Raw genomic sequence first — 14,448 nt, forward strand, 5'->3', positions numbered from 1 at the left:
GGTCGGGGGCGGGTGGGAGCGGCTCGCTCGTGGTGGATGAGTGTGAACGCCAATGAGTCACTTATCCGACACCTACCTGCCGCGGTCAGGAACCCTTTCAGTTTGTTCCAGCTCCAAGCAGCAAGGAGTGGGGGGAGGGTCTTTTTCCAGCTCGGCACTTGGCGATACCGTAAACACCAGAATTACTGTATTCTGTGTTTATTTTCTTTTTTTTCTGCCCTCAGTGTTGATGTTTTTGCTACATAAGGCACAGAGAGGCATTCAGAGGTCTGCAACAGACTTTTAAAACAAACGCTTGGAAAAAAAAAACAAAAAAAAAAACAGTGAAAACATACAAAGTTCAACTCTTAATTTGAACAATTTGCTTTGTAATTTAAAAAAGAAATCCTGAGCACTTTGAGAACAAACTTTGTTGAGTTCATTATTTTTTTTATTCTAATTGTTTATTGATTTACTTAATTTGTTAAAGACTAAGCATTGTATTTCCCATGATGGCAAATTAATATATTAAAAACAACCAAAAAAGTGATCTTGATATGTCAGCATTGAAAGGAATGTGGTATCAGAATAAGACAATATGAGCTTTCTCTCCCGCGTAAAAGATGTTTATAATGCATTAATTAATATGTAATAATGTAATTTAGCATGTTACATAGCCTTATAGGGAAAAATGTGTTGCCAGATTTAGTGGGCTCTCTAGCAGCAGTAGGAGTTGAATGCACAAACAGTTCAGATACCCGGTTCTGACCTTTCACCCATTCACAGCCCATAATGCTTCATTACACTTCCTCCTCGGACATGTAATGATAAATCCGGTCCTCCTGCGTCGTTGCCGGTGGGCAGCGAGGCTGACCTGACAGACCCGATGAATTGCACGTCCTCGTCCGTTTTGTCTCCCCAGTGAACGGATTCCACTCAGGCGGGAGTCCGCTGCACCACGCGGATCATTCACACAGCAGCCTGGTCAGGAAGAGCAGCACAGAGCCACAGGTGAAGTTACCGCCTCTTTACTTCATTTCTTAATCTATTTATTTTTAACTCCTCAACACTCAAAACTCAATCTGAAACACGGGGCTTGCGCTGCTTCTGGGGTGGATCGGATGGAAATATTTGGGAGGTGGTAAAAGGGACGACTAGACACCGGGAAAAAAGACCTTTAACGGAAGGGAAAGTATCTATTCGGTCCAGACATTCTGTCATCTCTCATTCGACACGCTTTCAATAGAAGTCTGTTGAACTTTGGGGTTCTAAGACCATGCTGGCGCTACTTTTTGAAAGCACGCTGCAAAAGGTTCAAAGTAAAGATGAAAACACACACACACGCACACGTATGCGTACAACAGGTACTCCTTTGGACGGGTTCTCTGACCCGTTGCTGACTGACCGACTCCAGCGTTACATAACATGGAGCGTCTCTAGATGCAGCATTTTTTTTTCTGGAGGTGTCATTCATTCATTCATTCATTCATTCATTCATTCATTCATTCATTCATTCATTCATTCAGTCACAGCGGATCCAGACAAAATTATATCGGGGGGCCTCTTTTGCAGTGACTAGACAGTTGTCGCAATTTACATTTGCATTGTCAAAATTACAACTTGTAACGAATCGGTGGTGAGAACAAAAAATGTTCCCTACAAGGAAGTTCCATCTTGGTCCATCATGATTAATCTGGGGTTATGTTCCAGAAGCAGCTGCAATAAAGGAGCGACCATAGTTTTATTTTTATTATTTATATATATTTTAAAGCTTTAAGACCCTCGCCATACTCTTGTTAACCTTTGTTTCCCTATAATCTTATAAACCCTTCCTATGTAATTCACACAAATACGACACCGCAGAGTAACACTACAAGCAGCGCTCGCATGTCGCTGTGAAACGGACGAGGCGAAACGTTGAATGCATGCTATGTGCAGGAGGTGCAGAGACTGATACTGCTGTCGCTGAGCCATTCAAAGGCCAGGATACAGTACACCGTGCTCTGGTTGCTTGCCACCCGAGAAAATATAGCATTTTTACCGTATTATCCGCGACATTAAATCACTGGGCAAGGTGAACTGCGAAATGGCGAAAGCATGTATTTGACTTCACATGAAAGTCTATGAGGGAACTCAGGGCGATCTCACCCCAGGACTGAAAATTGCCCCAAAAAGATTAGAGGTCATTGCAGCTCATTTTTGTGCTTTGCTAAATAATATCCCCGGCTGGATTAACCCCTGAAAGCAACACATCATCCTTTACTCTCTCATTCACATAACGGATAGAGACGCACAACCAATCACTCTCTCTCTTTCACACATATAGAGTTGCACAACTATTCACTCTCTCATTCAGTCATCAGGGCAATTAAGGAGATCCACAGAACCTACTACATGCTTTCGGTCTTGCGGAGGAAACTGGCGTAAATTCGCCGGGTTCACGGCGGAGATCATGCAAACTCCACACAAAAAAAAACGTTGGAATCAAAGTAGTCACTTTCTTGCTGTGAGGCAGGTGACCTAACCGCTGCGCCGCCTTGCTTTCAACCATATCGAGCATTTTTATTTTAATGTACAGCCATCAAACTTTGGCCAGGCCTTCCTCTCTCCCCGAGGGACTGTGAACTTTACGTTATTGTTCCCTAAAAGCTGTTTGCGTGCTGTCAAACGGATGAAGACGTTCCTCTTAATCTTGCTGGCCTGTTGCTCGGACAGCCTCGCTTGCATATCAAACCGTGCCGGCCCTGGTCAGGATCCCTCAGCCATTGGATGGAGAAAAGGGGAATGTGTTTAATTCTCCGGAGAAACTTTCTCACGTCTGTCCATAAAAACAACAAGATAATCCAGATGTTGTTCCTGCCAGACGTCCAAAGATGTCTCAGCCTCTGCTGCTCTTTCTTTGATGCTACATGTCTTTTTCCGTCTTTATCATTTTTGAAAATTTCATCACGGTAACATGGTTAAAAAGACGAGGCTTTTTTTTTTCTTATCGCCTGATAACTTAAAAAAGCGGAACGCTGGGGCCGAGCTGTTGAACCTCGTCAAAATTAAAAAGTGATTTATTATCCGCTACCTTCATAAAGTTTGTCTTGCAAACAGATCGAACAACAAAGAGGCAATCGGTGGCCATCTTTATTTACCTTTCTTAGAACAGTCCACCGTATTGGTCAACATCAATACGTTATCTATGCTTTCTAGACTGCATATAAATATATATTTATATGATTATAATATAATTATATTCGTCCATCCATTCATTATCTGCCGCTTATTCTGCAGTCAGGGTCGTGGGGATGCTGGAGCTTATCCCAGCGATCCCTGGATGAGAGGCGGGGTTCACCCATTCACTCATTCACACATCTTGGCAATTTTTCCACTTTTTTCCAACTCTGCATGTTTTTGGACTGTTTTCTTCTTCTCTTCCTTTTGGCTGCTCCCTTCAGGAGTGACCTCACCCTCCTCCATTTATCCCTATCCTCCGTATCCTCTTCTCTCACACCAACAAACCTCATATCCTCTTTCACAACATCCATAAATCTTCTCGTTGGTCTTCACCCAGAGCGCTTGTCTGGCTGTTCTAACCTCAGCATCCTACCAGTATATTCTCAATCCTTCCTGTGTACAAGACCAAACCCTCTCAGTCTACCTTTATTTTAAAAACAAGGAACATGTGCAGTCCATCCGATGGACTCATTCCCAATCCTATCCATCCTCGTCGCTCCCAAATAGAACCTCAGCATCTCCATCTCTGCTCTCTCCAGCTTACGTCCATGGGAGCATTTTCATGAGCCTTTAAGCATCACGTAACCAGTTACATACTTGCAATTCCGCTGTACCCCCCCCCACCCCCACCCTGCTTCACCACCTTTTTTTGGGGGTGTGTGTACAGTTATTTTGAAACTATAACTTTCCACATTGCGGTTAACCTAAAATACACAGCTCCTGGATCCAGCCTCCCCATGCACCACTGACTTCAAGCCATTGCAACACAACCCGAGACTTGGAGAGTGAAAGTTACGACTACAAGGAGCCTGTTACCCCAAAACAATGGAGGAATTGAGAACAGCCTTACTTTCAGTTTTTACAACAGCTTACTTTGAGACTGTTTGATAAGCCGAACGAGCTGTCACATTCTTCCAGCACGAGGAGCGGCGTGTTTTTTATCCGTGTAAAATTGCTTCATTAACACCAACCCCCCCACTCCAACCCTCCACCCCGCCTTCCATATGGGCTGCTGGAAAGCAAGAGCTTGCATGCTTGATACAATAATATTTACAATAATATTGTAAACAAGGGCATTTCCAGTACACGTTGAAATGACCAAATGGGACGAAAGAAGCTGAAATGCTTCTCCAGCTAACAGCTATGAGCCGACTCGAGTATATCCATTATTAATTTTTTTTTTTTCTAAATTCCAGCATATAGGCATGATCAAATGCTGATTTATGTGCAATGTGTTTGATGATAACAGTGATGGTGTCTCCCTGCGTCCACCATCACCCCTCTGCACTCCTCACACAGAGACGCTGATGGAAATTAGAGCAGATTAATCCCTCCTACAGTATCTGTTCCCTTGATCATAATTAAACAGGCAGTTACACAGGATCCAGCCCATAATTTATTCAACCCCCCCCCACACACACACACACTCACATCTCATCATCTCACACCCTGAAAAACACTCATGCGCTGCTGATGTGCCGAGATACGCATCCTTTGCAAGGGACCAGGTGTGAAGATCACTATGATTTTCATGCAGCCCCCCCCCGACACACACACACACACACACGTGCATACACACACACACTCACTTGCACATGTATAGTTTATTAAAGAAGACTGGAAATTACTCTATTATTAGAGTTAGAAATCACACACACGTGTCTGCACTCATACACAAAGAGAGTGCGAGCTTTGCTTTGCTCTGCAGAACTATCCTCCCTACTCTGCACAGCAACACACACACACACACACACACACACACACACACACACAAACACACGTGGATGCACATAGCAGAGGCAGCAGCAGCAGCAGCAGCAGTAGCAGCAGCGGCATTAGAGAGCGCACCAGTCAGACGCAAAACAGAGCTCGCCGGCGAAAAACGGCCGCGCTTGTGTGTGTGTGTGCGCGTGCAAGTGACAGTGTGTGTATGTCGAGCGGTCATGTCTGACATGGAGGACGGAGGTTTTGACGGACCGTCCTTCTTCTCCCTGCAGAGCCCGGGATCAACGTCGCCCACCAGGAAGCAGGACAAGGAGACCACAGTCACGGTGAGTGGGAACTCTTGTTGCGAACTCCTGAATGAACAGAATTGTTGACGTGATTCTAAAATAAAGCCCGTGCTTCCTGAACTTTCATTATGTGACCCTGTGTGTGTTTGTGCAGTGCATTGATTGTGTGTGTAAAACACACCTGTGAGCTCATCCTCAACTCCATTTGAATTAGCCGTGATACAAAGTGCAGTTCAGACTAAATGAGATGTGTCTGTGCTGTGTTTGTTGTCAGTTGCTAGTACACACACACACAGTGACATCACCGTATCCAGATTATTGCTCATCTGTTGTCAAGTCGTCTTGGTAAACACAAGTGCAGCCCGTGTGCGGTTACGGACTTCGCCAAGACTTCGTTTTTTTTCTCTCTCTCTCTCTCTCTTTGACTGTATTTCCAATAGGCATGCATTTGCTTCCATAGCAACCGGGGCCACAATATTGATAAGCACGGGTCGCAAACAGGAAACATGAGAGGAAGGAAGGTTTGATTAGCGAGGCCGAAACTAAATGTCGACAGCATTGTTGGAAAAGTGGTCTTGGACCCTTTTTGACGCCCTGCATGAACATTTGTAGCACTTGTACTTTTCCTAAAATGTCCCAGGGTTCAGATAGTTGAGGGCCAACGACGGCCATCACCTTAGGCCGGCAGCTGTCGAGTTAGCGTGCTGAAATACCGTCCAGGGGTCAGCAGTTTATGGGATTTTTGACCGGCGCATTTAGCGTTCGGTGGTTAAAGCCGCGCCTCGGAGATGTATCCAAATGAGCCTTGTGCACCTGCGCCTGAGGATAGAACTATCAGGGGTGGGTGGTCCGCATTTGTGTTTGACCGAAAAGAAACTGGCGTGCAGAATAATCAGATGATGCGCATTTACTCGACTGAACCCCCGCCGCCCTGCCCATTCCAGGTCGTCTCATTGTGCCCCGAGACTCGCCGCTGTTTCAGTGCGCTCCAAACCAAAATAATAAATAAAAGCTGCCAACGCGGGCCAACTAGTGCCAGCTCACAGGATACATCACAAAGACTGGGGCAACAGACTCACCTCTGGCCTGGCATGTCAGGGCGGGGTGGGGTTTACAACAGTAACTTCCAGAACCAGTTTCCAATCAGACCTACCCTCAGCGGTACACTCTGAACACACAGCGTAATGCCGTTGTTATGACGCCGTCGGTCCTTGAAACAGGGCCCACCCCACATTTTTTGGGACTGCCCTAAACTGATGAAATTCTGGGAAGAGGTAAAATAAACAAATAAGTGAGATTTTAAAATTAAACAGACCAATTGATCCACAGCAATTTATTATGGGTACAGCATCAACAAGCGATTTAAGGAAAAAACAAGTGTTTTCGTTTAGAGTTCTTCTATTAATTGCACATAAAATGATCACAGTAAACTGGCTCAAACCCCACCCACCTACCCTGGACCAGTGGTGTCAGAGGCTTAAGGATGTAAACTGCAATGCACGCATAACAGCAAACTTACAACTTCATACAGACCCATATCTTGACAAATGGGCACCCATTAAAAAATATTTGGAGAGTTGAAGATATTATCTCTATTTGACTGAGTTAGATGTTTTTTTTTTTTTTAGTTTTATTTTATTTTTCGCTTGCTAGTGAGGAAATGAGTGAGCTATAAAGAATATTGTATAATGTGTATCTTGTTATGAGGTTTTGTAAGAATGTGTGTGGCTCTGTTAAGGAACCTGTTCTAATAAATGTTCAAAAAAAAAAGAAACAGGGCCCAGTTTAGACCTTCGTGTTACCAAAGTTCCTGGGGATCCTGTCCCAAATAGATGGCAAAAAGCAGGAAGTATAGGGGTACGTCCTGCAACGTCTTTAAAAAAGACAGAGTATGTTTTGAGAAGCACTAAATTTGAAAAGTGTCAACAGTATCATGTGAATAGCACTTTGTATTGTGTTCTTATTGTATTAGATGCCTAAACATTGCCTCTCATCGGTATTTACATCAGAGTGACTCATTTGGTTTCTGTTTGCAAAACCAAGATGAAAAATCTTTAGATTTATGCAAGTGGTTTCATGCCACCGACATGGAAACACATTCGGGGTTGTGAAAAATAGAATTTAACAAACCAACAGAAAATGGAAATTTCCTGTCTTTTCTTGAAGACCTTTTCCAGGTGTCTATTTTGATTGATGATGATTGGCAGGTTGGTTAGCGGCACGTGCCAATCATTGAAGCTATTAACTGGAGAAACATCACTGGATGCTTGGCTTTAATGACAGGGCCCTCAATTATTTATCTAAAGCTGGATTTTCAAATAAAATGAATGAAATCGTCCCAAATCTTCTGTGTTGTGAGGCTCCAAGAGCATTGTGACAATAATAATTGTGACGACGAGTTGTTCTGTGGGTCTTATCTATAAAAAAAAAAAAAAGGATGTAGATAGAAAATGTGGTCTATCTCTGTAAGTCTAAAGAAATAAAACAAAACAAAATAGTTTTTGGCCGATGTGCATCATGTGACCAACATTTTACCCACAATTCCAAAGTTTGGCCACTTTAGAAACTTGGATCTATACATTTGATTTATGAGGTTATAAGGTTGTTTTTATAGATTAATATTCATCTCTTACACATTTTTGGTTAAGAGTTTGTGTGCTTAACACATTTAGAAGAAGGCTAAGCAAGCCTGGCCTGATAGTGCTACGCTACTGGACAAGTTGAGCAAACGGAGAAACAAATGTCGTCTTGTACTGCATTGAAAGAAAAATTGAAGCAGAGGGTTCATGGGGGGTGGCGGTCTAAACTCTGCGAGCAGTGGTGAAATGGGAAGCTTCTGCAGCAACCAAATTATAAGCCTCATAAACCAAGATATGGTCGAATTAAAGGTCCGTTTTCTCGTCCCTTTGTTGATTTTTACAGAAAGGCCGGGGCTTGGCGGCAGGCTCCACTGCCACCAAGCCGTCTAAAATAAGCCCGGTCGGTTCTCGCTTCTGGCTGCTAACCTCCCGGGGGTAATTTGAATGAATATAAGAAGATATGGATCCCTTTGTTATTCCTAAAGTCCTGGTGAAACATGGGTGTGCTTCTTCCTTTTATTTTTTGGAGGAGACTTAATTTGCTTTCACTCAGTGTCCAGTTTCTTTCTACTTGTTTTATTTCTTTCTTTGTCCTTTTTTTCTTTTTGAAAACATTCTCTTAGACTTTTTTTTATACTTTCAGGGCAGCCCGGACTCCTTTTTTTTTTCCTTCCGCTAATGCCAGATATGAAAGTTGTCAGTGTCTGACCTTATTCAGGCTGCTTCCAAAGTGGAATTTTATCATCCCTTGTGAATAAATCTCACAGGGTTTATTCGTTTGTGGCGGGAGTTTCTAGTGCCATACCGCGCATACCAACTGCCGGAGGTCAGAAGACAAATTGTAAGAGCGAACTACAAAGCTCTGGGTGCAGAGAGCGGTACAGTAACATGCATTGCATGCATTCCTCCGGAGCAGACCTCCTCGGCATTACTGAGCACCTCACAGCGGGGAGTCCTGAAGCCAGCAGCTACGGCTCGGACTTATCGACACCAAGATGTTACAGGCAACATCTGAGACCCCGTTTCACTAAAAGAGCACAGGTCCAGATCTGGACAAATGAATTGTTGCTAAGGTCGCCAGCGATAGAAATTCAAGGTCGGGGGGAAGTGAGGACAGTGAGTGAGCGATGCAGGTGCGAGGCGTCCTCTGGGAACAGTCTTGCTCTTTTTAACTGAAGACACAACTGTTGTCTAAGCGACTGCATTGGCTTGTAGCTGAAACCCTGAGACCAAATTTCTCAGCCGGAAACCATGTCATTATTCATTCATTATCTTTGCCGCTTATCCTGCGCTTGGGGTTCGGGTGGGACCCTATCCCAGTTTTCATTGGGCGACAGACAGGGTTCAGTTATGCTAGTCGCCGACTTTCCTGCTGCTAGGCGAAAGTGCTAACCACTGCGCCAATTGTTTCATTACATGTCATCGACTTTGTTGAAACCTCAACAGTATAGTGCAATTTTTGTCGTAAATCCTCATGTGCGGGATGACTCGAGGGAGTTGACCTCCATCAAAAGTCGGGCCTTGGGGTCGAGATCATGGTATTGGTTGGGACATGAGTCCTTCTTTTAAAATTTCTTCAGACTGAAAGGAATTTCTGTTGTTTTCTTTGCTATCTTTGAACATCAGCTACCAGCTAAAGCTTTCCCCAACTATGGATTTTTCCCTGTCACCAGTCACATTGACGAGCTATACATAAGGTGGCTCTGGGGGCTAAAGCACTTGTCCTTGGAACTGAATGTTTTTGGATCAATTTCCAGCTTGTGTTGTTGAGCAAGACGCTGAACCCGTAACCCCTCACCTGGCAGCGCTCAGTAGGTGCCTTATGCTCATGGTTCATCGTGATGGGTTAAATGCAGTGGTTGAATTTTGCTGATGTTGTGCTGTAAAGGTCCTACTTCTTCATGTGTAACATTTTATTGAACAAGTCAAGGAAGCACATGATGGAAATAGGCGGTCAGTGTTTAATTTGTGCTAGTACCTACTTTGTCCTTTAGAAGTCAGATGTATCAAGATGGAGATATGTGACTTGGGATCCAAAAATGTTGTAAAGGGAACCATAAAATGGACTTAAAGAAAGGCTTAAAGCCCTCCTTGCTCACGCGCGCACACACACACACACACACACACACACACACACACACACACACACACACACACACACACACACACACAAACACACACTCCCACGATACATAATTAAGGCATTTGCCAGCATATATATACTGACTTGTAAGAACACCAAGCACCTGAATGTTGGATTTGACAGCGAGCCATCATCTTGCCCTGACCACAATGGTCTGCAGGAAGTCATATAAGGAGGCATATATGGATTGATCAGGTGGCCATGGAATCGGAAGGTTGGTGGTTTGATTCCCAACTCCTCTTGTATGCATGTCGAAGTTACCTTTGGCAAGATGTTTAACCCCAAGTTGCTACTCACTGGCATGATTAGTGTCTTGGATAACAGCACTGATGTGTGTGTGTGTGTTTGTATGTCAATGGGTGAAAGTGACCCAGAGTAAAGTGCTTTAAAACTAAGTATGGACTATCTACTATTTAGCGCGTGAAGATTAAATCTTGAAAACCTACCTGACACCTTCTTGTCTTTGCTCTTCACCCTCACAATAATCAAGCGACTATCAGCAGATGCAAAGATCTACATTTAACTCCTATCAAACATTACATTTTGCACCTTTATGAGTCTGAATGGAGTCTCCGATCCGCATCTACTTTGATCACAGCTTCAACTTCATATACATATGGTAATTTTTTTGTTCCTTTTTGTGTAAAAGCGACAGTTGACCGGTGAAAGAGGCCACTGACATGAATCCGGTTTTGTGTTTTCTTTGTCCTTGCAGCAACACTTTGGCACTCTGTAATGAAGCATCAATTAACACATTGGAGAAACAACGCGCCGCTTTTGTGTGACTGCAAAGTTACGGGGTGTCACAATAGCGAGCAGGGTTATTTTTATGGCCCTGTTGTACAATCTCTGCGCAGACATGGCGGTTGAATCGCTTTCTCCGCGCGGTAATTGAATTTGTCATTTCAAAGTAAAAGTCCGAGGGTGTCTAATAGAACGCGACCTACTTTTGACAAAGCCACGGCTTCCAAATGTTGTTGGACTGGTGAAAACTTGCTCAACTGATGTTTTAATTAACTATATACAGGGCGCCTGGTTACAACACACGCACTCTGCAAAACTCCAAACAAAACAAAAAAAAACAAACAAGCGGAAAAATTTGAAAAAAAAACCTCCCACATTTGCTCACAGCAGCTCTTTCTCCTGCTGCAGGAACTCTTGCTTTGGGTCTTTTAGCGATGAAGTCGTCAATCTCTGCCGACCGGCAGCCTCCTGGAGTCTTTACGGTTTATTTCTCCTAAATAGAAATGGGGTGGAAACCAATCTGAGGCCTAACCTCAAATTTTGCCTCTTCTCCTGTGAGAGATAAACAGAACCGCAAATCAGGTTCAACTACAGTTTAATGATGTAGTAATGACCTTTGGTATAACAATGAAGGACCCTTACAAAAACTTCAGTGCTCATCAGCACATTTTCAGGCTTCTTAGAAGAGTGTCATCCAAGTGAGGTCATCCACCTTGACGCTGCTACCTGACCTGATAAACACTGATCTTATTTTTAATGCTACCTCTCCCTTCTCTCTCTCTCTCTCTCACCTTTTTCAACCTGTCTTGCAGATTAACTGCGTGACGTTCCCATTGCCTGCGTTCATGCCGGAGCAACAGCTGCTGAAACCCAACGAATGGAGCTACTGTGACTTCTTCTGGGTAAATCAAGAGCGCCGTCGTTGTGTCTGTTGATTTTTAACTTTACTCAAAAAAAAACTAGATTACCGTGACAAATATTCTATGTACAGCTACCTTGTGGTATTTTTTAAAAATTGCAAGCATCATCAAAATTCTTTGAATAACATGATTTAAGTGCCGGCATATGTTGCTTGAGGTTTTTAAATCATGTTTTGCTACAACACTGCACCGGGTGTCATACAAAAGCACTGGCAATTTGTTTGATCGATCAATACAAGAGGGGCCGGAAAGAAGAAAAAGGATCATTTAGCAATCCACGTGCCTGATGGTGAGAGGTCGCGGGGGAAAAAAAAAAACATGAGACGATCTTTCCGGGCAGTAAATGTTTTCAATCGCCATTCTCCGAGTAAAATGAACACGGAATGAACATCCGCGCCGACGCGAGCAACATGGGACCCCTTTTCATCTTTGAAACGGCTCCGCGTCCATCCCGCCCTTGCCTCTGCTGCACGCTGCGACCCGGCGCTGTCTTTAATGAAATCTGTGCAGCAGGATAATACATCACATGTAACTAGCCGGACTGTGGCGAGCCAGCTGGCCCCCTCTGCTCCGGTTGGACGTCTCCCACCCCCGTGGTGTAATCTCTACCAGGTGTGATGAGAGGGACCGGCCGCATGAACACGGGAGGCAAGCGAAACAGTGGAAAGAGTATGAGGGTGTGTGTGTGTGTGTGTGTGTGTGGGGGTTGACATCGGAGTCCGGTGGCTTTTTTTTTTTCGACGAAAACAAGTCAGCGTTTGTGAAGGTTTCGGCCTCCCATCGCATGCTTTCACCTCTGGGTACTCCGGATTTGTTGTTTCTGAAGCAATTACCGCTTTAAAGAGCAATTAGCTTACCGCTTCGCTTTAACCCAAGTTTGCAAAAAATCATGTAAACAACCTTCATCAGACTTAGCGGAGTGTATCTTTTGGGATTCCTGGCTGCGTATATATGCGCAATGTGGGGCCAGATGGAAACAAACTGGAGGTTCTTGTCTAACTGAGTGGTCACACACGCAGATATGAGGCCAGGTAGTGATGCTGGTGGAGGAGGATGGGGGATGGGGTAACTGGAGAAGTTTGAGAAGCCAAAAACTTCTCGTTGTTGTGCAAGTCCAGTCACCTACTGTGTAATTTCCCAGCTTTAATGAAAACCTCTCATTATTATTCTTGGTGACGGCTGGATGTCTGACCTATTACTGCAGACTTCGCTGCAACCTCCATATTATATAAACAGTAGAGGCCTGGCTTGTTTTTTTTCTTTGTACAAATTGATACACGTTTTATTTGATGTTGAAAGAAGATGGACTATAACACTCGCCATCCCTTTCTGGCAGCCGAGTTGGAGGCAGAGCGTTCCGCTGACATATTTGATGGAAGTTGACCGGGAGTCTTTTTTTGGGGGGGGGGGGGTCGGCGTTACTCATACTGCAACAAGTGTGAGCGCCTTCGCTCGGGTTGCTTGAAAGCGCATCGGAATAGGTGAGCCTTTGTACCGTGAAATTCGTTTTCGACACAATGCCAGCAGAGCGATCCAGTAGATCGATGCCGTTGTGGATTAAATATCAAACGGTTGCTCTCGGTTCAGAACTTTACCAGTTTGCCTCATAGCTCATTACCCAAATCCTGCATGGGCAAAATTTCAGTCTTAATACCCAGGATGTATCCATCCGGTGCCGATTAGCTTCCGAGTGCACGTATGATATTTTAGGTTTATCCGTTAGATATCCCCGTACGACCTGCCCTTCCTTTAGCTTAAGCAGTTCCCATTCATTCTTTATACAGCAAACTTCCTACATTCAATCAGTCTAAAACCGAAGATTTGGTTGTCAGCTTGACCTAAGTGGCCATAATTAAGGGCTCTGTTTGAGACAGAAGAGACCCACAAGTACCTGGGAACAGTGGTGTTAAGGGACTTGAACTCTGGCAGTGAAACATCTGCAAAAAGTTCTTGCAAAGACTGAATGTAGACAAATCAACTAGTATAAAAACCTATATTGTACTTGGAATTAAATCGTCACAGTGCCGGACAAAAATCATCCAGCTGATGCGGTAGGTGTAGCCCGGCGAAATAATTAGCAGCCATCGGCGCCTTTTCCGAGCCAGTAATTGCGACGGACAAATATCGCTGGAGGAATGTTGGATCCCGGCCAGTCCCGACCACCCGGCCCTGTCCCTCGCTCCCATTTGGGGACAGAGGTCACCTGTTGTCTGATCGAAATCAGGTATAAAATTTCCCCTCGTTCCTTTTACAGTTGACGCGCAGAAGTGGTGGCTGGTCTTGACAGCAAATGCCCTGCGGCACATTATTACAGCTGGCACTTCATTACACCTTCATTACAGCTCATTTGTGATCGTTGTGTGCACTGTGGTGTTTTATCCTGACAAGTAGTGCATTGTGATTTTTATTTAATTAACCATGGGCTCTTGTAACTAACTTATTTTTGCGCTTTTTTTTTACATTTTCTCATTAACATTTAGTCATTGTGAATGTAACCTTAATGGCTTTTTCCCCGCCGCTGCCCCCCCCCCCCCCCCCCCCCCCCCCCAGGCCACACTAAATATCTTACCAGCATTGAACTACAAGGTAACAAAAAGGACGGCAAAATAAAAGCTGCTCATGAAAATCTGGTAGGGGAGATGTGTGTAAAGTAGTGGAGGAAATAAAAAGGCAAAGTTGCGATTCAATTTTTTTTTCCATTTCCTTATTTTATTTTATTTTATTATTGCTTTTGATTTGTCAGTTTTAATTCAGATCCTTGACTCATTTGCTGAGGCAGTTCATTTATGACACTACTTGTTTTACTCGTCCCTCGATTTGTGCGAAGGGTTATGGTTAACTTCTGCTTT

At 44.0% G+C, this 14,448-nt stretch overlaps 1 protein-coding gene across 1 annotated transcript in view; it reads left to right on the top strand.

Moving 5' to 3' along the window:
* gas7b (growth arrest-specific 7b) overlaps positions 1-14,448 on the top strand; it is a 76,998-nt gene that overhangs the window by 33,831 nt on the left and 28,719 nt on the right. Inside the window, exons 4-6 of the mRNA XM_086140220.1 lie at positions 902-990; positions 5,199-5,252; positions 11,492-11,581. Coding sequence (XP_085996346.1) covers positions 902-990; positions 5,199-5,252; positions 11,492-11,581 — 233 coding nt within the window. The remainder of the gene's footprint in view (positions 1-901; positions 991-5,198; positions 5,253-11,491; positions 11,582-14,448) is intronic.

This window comes from Fistularia commersonii, chromosome 33 (assembly GCF_037954325.1).
Source record: "Fistularia commersonii isolate RoL2024-O1a breed Wild chromosome 33, RoL_Fcom_v1.0, whole genome shotgun sequence".
NCBI classification, from domain to species: domain Eukaryota; kingdom Metazoa; phylum Chordata; class Actinopteri; order Syngnathiformes; family Fistulariidae; genus Fistularia; species Fistularia commersonii.